Source organism: Melampsora larici-populina, assembly GCF_000204055.1.
Source record: "Melampsora larici-populina 98AG31 unplaced genomic scaffold MELLAscaffold_37, whole genome shotgun sequence".
Classification (NCBI taxonomy): Eukaryota; Fungi; Basidiomycota; class Pucciniomycetes; order Pucciniales; family Melampsoraceae; genus Melampsora; species Melampsora laricis-populina.
The window spans coordinates 894,100-903,636 of NW_006768801.1; the positions used below are offsets into that span (position 1 = coordinate 894,100).

The window sequence follows — 9,537 nt, forward strand, 5'->3', positions numbered from 1 at the left end:
ATTCCCATCCTTGCTCAATCCCATAACTCACACATGTAAGCCCACACACACCAATCTCAAAGTGTGGGTAAACACATAGAATGTACACTTTTGAAGCCCAAACAACTGCATCCGGATTGATTTGGGGCCCCAGCAAATTTGAATTTGCTCAATTTGGAGCCCCAATTTGGAGCCCACCACTGTGGATGCTCTAATATTGGTTTCTTCTACATCATAAGATAATCCTTGATCAATCCATCCATAATATAAAAGTCACTCTTGAAACTCTTGGCACCCTTAAATCCCTCAATGACATCATTGCATATGAATTAATCCCATAGTACCTTTGTTTACCATCCTCAAATTTCCTTCTTTCTTGAATAATTTCACTCCTCCCTTATCAATACCCATGATTAAAGTGGTTTCTGACTAATATAATCCTTCTACTTCACATTTTAACCTTTTTGGCCTTCAAACCAAAAAATAATACCCTCAAAACCATTTTCCAACCCTTGATACCTATGAATTTGAGTTTTTCTTGCTTTCTTTTTATTTTATTCCTCTTCTTTCATTTTTCTCATAACAGATTCAATTCTTCTGAATACAAACTCAATTTCCTTCCTCATGAATTCCATTCTTACTAATCCTTCTAATTATTTTTTACTCTTTCACAATTTTATTATTTTTTTGACTTTTTGTCTTCTGTTAATTGTTCTTATCAAATTATGTAATTAATATATGATTGAAATGATAATAAAAATTTGATTTATAAGCAACGTTAATACCCCTTCTAATCATTGACTTCACGACTAAATTTGATTTTGACCAAAACACAATTTTACCACATAATCTTTATATTTTTGACTACAAAAGATGCACTGATCACCAGCACCTTGTGCTGACCCCGCATTGACCTCCTGCTTTTCCAAGACCCCCCTTTGAGTTTTGTGCAGCATTGCTGCAACCCTGCATCTGTTGGGCCAGCACTTTGCATGTGACCCAAGGATGCCTTTTTGCTTTTCATAACTGGACCATCTGAGGTTCAAGTCCAGGGCGGGTCATGATTTTTGACCCAGCACTGGATATTGGGCAATAACCCAGTCAGGTTTGGGCGCTCACTTCTTTCAAAAAAAGCCTCCATCAGGGATTGTTGAACAGGCTTGGGGATTTTTATTATCCTTTGGTTCAGGGGCTGGGCCAGCCACTACTTGGCAAATAGTGGTTGAGGCTTGGGATCAGTACAAGGTGAGAGGGGAGCTGAAGCCTGTCCCACCAGGTTTGTTGATGCCAAGCCCTGGGCACTAAGCGCACACAGACTGCCTTTGAGGCACAAAGGCGACTCATGTGCGCTTTTCAAGCAAACACCACACAGGCATGGTGGGGGAAGATGTCTGACTATGAAGAGGGAGTTTGGGTGTAAAGAGCCACATAGTGCCATGATCCTTTACATGAGATCATGGCAATGTCACAACCCATGACATGTGAGAGATGCCAGCTGTGTGCCCATAGAGCCAAGCTTTTCACTTTGGGTTGTTCTCCATGCCACAATAACCATAGTATGTAGTACACACCTTTCTCTTGCTCTCTGCCCCACCTCAAGAGGCCCTCACCTGGTCACAAAAGTGAGGAAAAAACTGACAAAAATGTCTCTACTTGATACTGATCTAATCATAGCATCTGGGAGGTGGCCAAGTGACCAAGTTATGTGGTTAGTGAACATGAATATGATCTTTAATTTCTGAAACAGATCTTGTTACCCTTGTACAATAGCGGTGTTCAAGCCTAACCCAGTTGCAAAAAAGAACCTGGTACACCCAGTCTTTTTTGGTGGTCACTTTGTGTATCAAGTCAACATTTATTGACAGCTCTTGACAGCTCAAACATTCAACTGGGTGGACCTGGGTTTTTGGCAACGCAGTTTGGTTTGAATGTGGCTATTGAATCATGATGGTAATGGGACATGTACCCATGAGCATACTTCTCAGAATCGCTAGTGAAAAGAAGCTGAAGTAAATTGGCCAACAACAAAACAAGTGCTTGCATGGATCATTCAATACCAACAATATTGATACCTTCACTTGAGTCTCTTAGGGACACAGGAGGGGGGGACAGAGCTTTTGCTATGAACCCTCTTCATTGCTTGTGCTGCTTTTGTGAATGCATGAGCTAGAGTCCTTTGGAAATCAATTTCAAGTGAGAAAGGAAGAGGTGAGTGCTTTGAGAGCCACACAACTAATGTCTCTGTCAGCAGTCAAACATACAGCAATTGAGTTTTGTTTGTGCGCAACTCATATATGGTAGACAGTTATACTAACTACCAAGACTATGATCCTAAGACAGACCTCAATGAGGCAGGAGACTGGATGTTTGAAAGCGTTTTTGACACAAGGCAACCTAAGCCATCAATCAACAGAACCCCTGCATTCGTACACATCCTCATGTGATGAATAGCAGTGATTATATTTGAAAGTCAAAGCATCCCAATGATCCAATGCCCCTTTTCCACAGGAAAATTAATCTAGCTTTTACAAAGCCTGAAAGAAAGACCACTAAGTGGAACTGCTTTGGCCTTGTATTGTCCAGGCTGCATGAAGAGACCTTTACAGCCAAGCTGGAGAATTGCTATGCCCAGGATACCATCTATAGGATGTGACAAGCTCTTGTCATTCATATCATACCTCAAAGCTTCACACTGATCCACAGGCTCTACAATATTGATAAAAGTGAAATATAAAGACTTGATAGAGATTGTACATGATGGGTATTGGGGATCACAAAAACACACAAAATCAGTTTATCTAGTTGGTTGAATATGACAACATTTTGGATCTCATCGCAATCTAATGACCCAAAATGTGACACTTTGATTTGTGGCAAGATCTCAGGAACAACATATACAAAGTTGATGATGAACATGCTACATACTTCTCACAATCATAAGAAGTTAAAATCTGTTGAATGAAAGTGATCATTTGTTGTTCTTTTTAGAATGTTAAATCTTTATAGGTCTTCATACCTTCAAAACCGTTAACTAAGCCTCACATACTATGTGTACAATTCAAAATAGTCTTAGATGGTAATTCCACAATTCATGAGTCGTGCTCTCATTAAAACAAGACCCACGCAGACCAGCTCAAAAAACAAATTCCTAGCGCTCTGCAACACAACATGCACAATGATTTCCAAGACAAGCCAGTCTATACATTTGAGAAGAAGCAACATGAAAAGTATTCTCAACGCAAAGATGAAGAAGATTCAAGCTGTGAAAGACATTGAGACAATCATTTCAAAAACAAGCTCCATTTTTTGAACCAATAAACAAACAAAAAAACACAAAAGATAGCTGTATGTTCATATAATTTCAAATCCAGAAGAGCCCATTTTGATGTATTTGCAAGATTATATCATATACAATATAAGAAAAGAAAACACCATAGAGGCCAAAATAGAAGACGTTTTCTAAAGTTGCAATTCTAACCAAGTAGAAGTAAGAGAAAGAAGAAGAAAAATTGCTTGCTTTAGACCACAACTTATTGCAAAGAAAAAGAAAAGTGATTCATATTCTTGAAACCATAAAACCAACAGACAGAAGAGAAATCAGAATGTTCTTGATTGATATATATATATTTATATGAGTGTGTGAGTAGATGAAACTTTGATGAAACCCAATCCTCTTCAGGCACAATTTACGCACTGAAACAATAGAGAAACTAGAGTGAGAGGGAAAGAAAAAGGAAATTTGGAACTAAACTAGAAAAACGGCTCGATGTATGTCCATTGATACCTATCAAGGTGGTTCAGATTACGGAGGTGATCTCGATTGGTGTTTGAGAATGATACAAGGGATGGGCTCCAACAAATCTGCGAATGTTCTGTTGCGGTTGTTTGGGGTAGGGAGTCTGTCTAATTTTGAATTGCTCTTGCGGCTGCTGGGTGGATTCGACAGTCTGAGCTTTCAAGGTCTCGTTCTGTTCATACCAAGCTGTGTAAAGAAGACGGGTGTAAGTTCCTGGGAAGGCGGACATTAGTTTTAGGGAACAGCTTACCATAGTCTTGTAACAGGGTGGTCCTAGATTGGAAAGCGGACATGATCGACAGGACCTCAATTCCTTTATCATAGGGAACCTCTTGAGTGTCCCTCGAGGAAGTGCTATAACGAAACGAACAGAACGAGGTTAATGGCAAGAAATTGTTCTGATTGGACTGGAAACTTACACAGGTTTGTTTTCGGGTGTATTGTTAAGTTTGATGTGACGCAAGGCGTTGTTGGGAATATCCTTCACAAACACCCAACGAACCTTGAAGATACCTTTCCATTTATCTTGAGCCCAAACTTTGCTAGAGGTGTTGTAATCGACTGCAGTCAGCATTTCTGCCATCCCACAAAAGTGCCCGCTAGGAAGGATAAGAAGCAAATGTTAGTCAAGTTGAGCGAAAAGCAGCTTATAGTGAGATAACCAACCTAGCATTGACACTGAACAAAAGGTAGATCGGACCCGATTCAGATGATTCGTGAAATGCTTTATCAAGTCGTTTGTTACCCAAGTCTGTGCTAGCCCAAATTTCATACTTCAAGGACTTGTGAACGTCTTCTTCAGTGTAAGATTTGATGACGAAAAACCTAGCCGATTTTGGGTTCAAGTCGAAGTTGACAGGGTTGTAGCCCTTCCGATTCGCTAACTGCTGAATGTCGACACTCGAAGAGCCAGATAAATTCTTGTTCGTCATAGCCGAGCTGAGCGAATTCCGCATATTAACCGAATTGGGCATAGAAGCGTTGACAAGCGATGCCGGCGAGGTCATGTTCATCCCTCCCATTGTGACACCAGGATGACCGGTAATAGTAGTTTGTAATCGAGAAGGGTTGGGGGCAGTTGGATTCGCCATGTGAAATGAGCTGTTCGGCCCGACAGGACTGATGTTACGGGAATTGAAGTTATTGTTCTGCAACCCGGTGGCTGGGTTATATCCATCGCCCGGGGGAGTGTTGAATGGGGAAGTCGAATTGGGACTGCTGGTCTGATTAAAGAGATTATTAGTCAAAGCACTGGGGATGCCAGCTGAGAGAGCCATTCCTTGACTAAGCAATTGAGCCTGTTGCTGGCGTAATAGCTGTTGTTGAGCTTGCAATTGCTGCAATTGTTGCAACTGTTGGTTAATCAGCATTTGTTGTTGAATCTGGTGCGGAAGAGCTGACAGTGGACCACTAGATTGAGGATGGGTAGGCGTGACAGCAGAGAGCGCAGGAGAGCCCCATTCCGGGTTGTAAACGAACGGCTGCTTGCCTCCCACAAGTCTCTCCTTTTGACTCAACCAGGTTGAAGCACCGACTCCCGGGGCAGCTGTGTTGTGACCACCTAAGCGAGACACCTTTTCTTGTAGGCCAAACGGATCGTTCGTGTTATGTTGTAAGGAGTGCCCGATTGGAGGTACATATGCAGCAGCACTCGCAGGACCCTGGAAAGTGATTGAAGATGATCCGGTATTACGCTTACCGGTGTCATGGGACAATATGGTGGAGCCGATGGGGCCAGCGGAAGGAGTGGAGGTTTGACGAGGAAAGCTAGTGACCAATGGTGGCAGTATCATCTTTTTGCCAGAGCTACTACTCTTAGAAACCATTTCATCAGGAGAGGCAATACCGGCAACTACGTCTGCCATCGAAGTTGAGATGGAAAGTGGACTCTTGGCAGTAGGGGGTCGATGAGAAGCAGAATTCGAGTTGAGTCTTGAGTTCATTTCTTCCGAAGTCGAGAGACATAATCGACCGAAGTTGGAATGAAGGCCGGCAGAGCCATTAGACTTGCTCTCATCGTTAGACGCTGAGCGATATCGAGGGGAATCGAGGGCCGGAGAGGTTTTCGAGGGTCTTGGGCTGACCGAGCGACCAGATCCTAAAGTATCGACACTAGCTTGTCGTAACATGTTGGGCTCCCGTAGCTTTTTGACTTCCTCGACAGTAGGACTCCAAGGATTAGTGGTAAGCGTGGGTACACTGACTGGACTGGGGATTGGAGTTGCGGATCCACTACGAGGTTGATAAACGATAGGGCTGACGCTGAGGTTTTGTGAGAAAGGGGTGGTGGCGTTTCCAGAAGAGTTCGAAGAGTCGATGTTCGAGCGCAGCGGATCAGTAGGCGTGGGGGAGGCTTGAAAAAATCTATCAAGAGTTGTATTATTAATAGAGTTGTGATCGGTTGATCGTGGGGCGACATCGACTTTGTTTCCCGCGGAGATTGCATTTAAATTGTTCGCCATGTTGATTGCCCAGTGCGCATCAGATTTCATAGATAGAGATCCGCGTATATTCGCTTGACGAGACCAGCAGTCTGGGGAGTTGAGGTTTGAGTAGGTGAGAGCCTTGAACTTATTATGAGTCGAGGGGATCCGATCAGACGTACAACGCTGATGAGTGACAGGCGAGGGGGTAGTTTCGAAGCTTGGGCTGAGGTCCAGAGGTGATGACTGGATGGAGCTCTAGAGATGTGGACAAAAGCGACCAGCGGCAGGTAATATAAACCAATTATTAGAAACGAATATGAAATCGTGAAGCAATTTTGGGATGTGGTGGTCAAGAGCACCAAATGATGATGAAGAACACAAGCTCAAACAGGTGAGACATTCGAAATGGATAGTTGGATGAGGATATTATATATATATATATCTAGTATCCCAACAACTAAAATGTGGCAAGAACTCGTCGACATGGAGACGATGATGGGAAGTCGAAACAAATCAAAACTATATAGATATTTTGTGAACTACCAACGAATGGCAAATATATGTACTATGGAATACGGATCAAGGATCAAGGGGCGTAACTTACGTTGTCACTTACATTTTTGATTGATTCAGCCTCCACGACGTTGTCGTCCTCGCAAGAATCGGAGCTCGGTTGAGTGTAGTCATTCAAGCTGCTGGATCGGTGTAGCAAGGAGTGACGGTTCATTGAATCGTTCTTGCTGTCAACACAACCCCAAAATTGAGGCCAAGTGCTTTCTGGTGAACGATGAGACTGTAAAGAAGCGATATGGGCGAGACCAGAGGTTGAGAATTTCAAGGCAGTAGAAGGATCGCAGATGTTCCGGGGGAGGCGGGCTTGAGAATCAAAGGGATGATTTCTGTAATCATCTTGAGTAGAATCACCAATGGCGTCGAGTCTCACCTTTGGATTGGAATCCAACATTGGTTGTGGAAGAGGATGAGATGAATGTCGATGAAGTTTGAATATCCCTTCGACATGATCATGATCATCACTGGAGCGTTTGTTAGGATCGGTCTTCAAGATAAGATCTTCGATGGGTGAGCCAGTGACTTCCTTGCTAAGTAGACTCGCGCTGCCTTTGGGGCCTCTCAACAATTGAATAGAATTGGATACACCAGAGTGGGAGATATCATCGAGGATTGAATCAAAGGGAAGGAGATGAACAAACTTCATCCAAGACTGAGGTGAAGGGGCGTTGATCGGTAAGCTTCCAACGGATCACTATCTTCACTTCCGTAATCACTAAGACTACTTCCATCTGCACTGCTACCATAAAACTGACGGTCGCGCTTTCCCATGTTGCCCAAAGACTAGTTGCTTTTCTAATCGAGCTAATCTTGAACCTTAGCTACTGCTCAAGGTGTGATGGCGTCAGAGGGCGGAGTTGAAGGGGTGATTGGGTGGTGCCATATATGTGATAGAATGGCCGATTGGTGAAAATGTGGTGTAATTAAGTGGTGAAAGAGTATTATTATGATACGAAGAACAAGAAGAAGGAGAGGAAGAATTGTCCATTCGAGCTGCAGTGATCGCACCAAGGGCGGTAGCAGTGAGGGGATCGTTGTTGATCATCGTCTCAACGGTAATCGCGATGAGATCGAGCGAGAAAGCTCTGATTGATTGAATGCGCGACGAGAGTGAGAAGGAGTGAGATGACTTATCGAGCAAGTGTAAAAAAAATTCTACGAGAGAATAATAGAGGAATGAGGGTACACGAAAAGAAAATTAGGATGAGAAATGAGACCTCGACCGCGACAATCTCTATCTCTAATCTGTAAGAATATGAGATGATCAGAAGCGGTGAGGAAGACAGTTTATCTGGAAGTGGCGAGGGAAGTGAAGTGTCGCGATATGAGAACTGTTATAAACGGATCAAAGGAGCGCTGGAGACTATAATGAACCGAAGTATAGGTGGAGACAACCGGTTCTACAATCAAATTGAGTATGTGTTGTATCGAATTTTCGTCTTCAAGGACGTTTCCATTGAGTCTTCATGAGACCTGTCGGAGGTATTCGAGGATGAAGTTTGAGTTGTCACAGCTGAACTTCAAGCTGCTTCCCGGGCTATGAATGACAGTGAAGCGAGTTATTCACAGGCTGATGATTAGTTTGAGACTCAGTATACTATCAAGGAACTTGTATTGTGTGGAAAAGTGTATTGACGAGCGGTGCTGAAGCCTGAAACGATGATTGCGATCGGAAATCAGATTCAGGACATGACAGATACTTATGTAGACTGCCAGATTTTTAACCAAGTTGACAGACAAGGAGAACTTAGAAGGACAAGGGAAAACATTCAAATAAATTTATGTAACAAGATCGATCTAAAATTCATTCAAATTAGCTTCAAATCGATCACAAAAAAATGGGTTGATGTCCAAATTAGAACAATTCAATAAGAAAATGAGTTCACATCAAATCAAATCAAGTCCTCGTCATAAATTGTGATGTTAAAATTAACATTTGATCAAAGACAAAGTTGAGGAAACTTACGGAGAAGGATCCTTCCGTGTTTGTAAGTTTGTCAAAATTCACCGCCGCAGAGGGTATGGCGATGTGATGGGCGATGTTGGATGTCGATGTGGCGATGTCTTTAGACTCTTGCCTTCAATGTGCTATACTCAACCAATTTCCTTCTCGGAGGAAAAATGAGGGAGCTTGCACAGGCTTGCACACTTTACGGTGCTTTTCAGCCTACTCTTTCTCTAAACAGAAATATGCAGATGGTCGAACTTGTATGACACCGTCAGACATATGCTCATTCCGGCGTTCCGCTAGACACTGCAGGACATTGCTAGACACTGCTAGACAGCGCTTGCACCACAAAATTTGAATACATGCGTCGACACATCAGGTCAGATCTCGCTTGTCAGTTACACTCACAACAACACAAGACCATTCTACCCAACGTGACATTCACATACATGGACCTTGTGTAATCTCACAGGCTACAGTCAACAGCACCGCAGACTCCAGAGAGTCAGACCGCAAGCCATTTATTATTCAAACTACCAGAGCACAGATTGAGCTGCCTCCTTTCATCAGATAAGGCCCCACATTATCAAGATTCAAGAATCCATTGGACAATTACAGGAGCATATACTCAATGAATTATGCAAGGCTCTGATACATACTTCAGCTGGGGGGTTGCGGGGGAATGTCCCCTCTGAATGCATATGTACAAAGAAATGAGTACATAAGAGTCACATTTTTTCAAGGTGTGATTGTTATGACATTACACACTATGTGAATCTAGAACCATCAGTAAAAGGAAACACAACATCTTTAGCTAA

General features: G+C 42.8%; 2 protein-coding genes across 2 annotated transcripts; one reads left to right on the forward strand and one right to left on the reverse strand.

The window, feature by feature from the left end:
* Positions 1-3,951: 3,951 nt before the first annotated feature.
* On the reverse strand, positions 3,952-4,707 carry MELLADRAFT_38181 (uncharacterized protein; the record flags this gene model as incomplete). The annotated part of the gene is made up of 3 exons (XM_007413520.1): positions 3,952-4,129; positions 4,195-4,374; positions 4,442-4,707. 3 exons carry the CDS (start codon positions 4,705-4,707, stop codon positions 3,952-3,954), a joined length of 624 nt encoding a protein of 207 aa, XP_007413582.1.
* Positions 4,708-7,719: 3,012 nt separating this feature from the next.
* On the forward strand, positions 7,720-8,403 carry MELLADRAFT_72646 (uncharacterized protein; the record flags this gene model as incomplete). Its single annotated transcript, XM_007413515.1, has 1 exon — positions 7,720-8,403. The coding sequence occupies one exon, from the start codon at positions 8,032-8,034 to the stop codon at positions 8,239-8,241; it is 210 nt and encodes a 69-aa protein (XP_007413577.1).
* Positions 8,404-9,537: the final 1,134 nt, after the last annotated feature.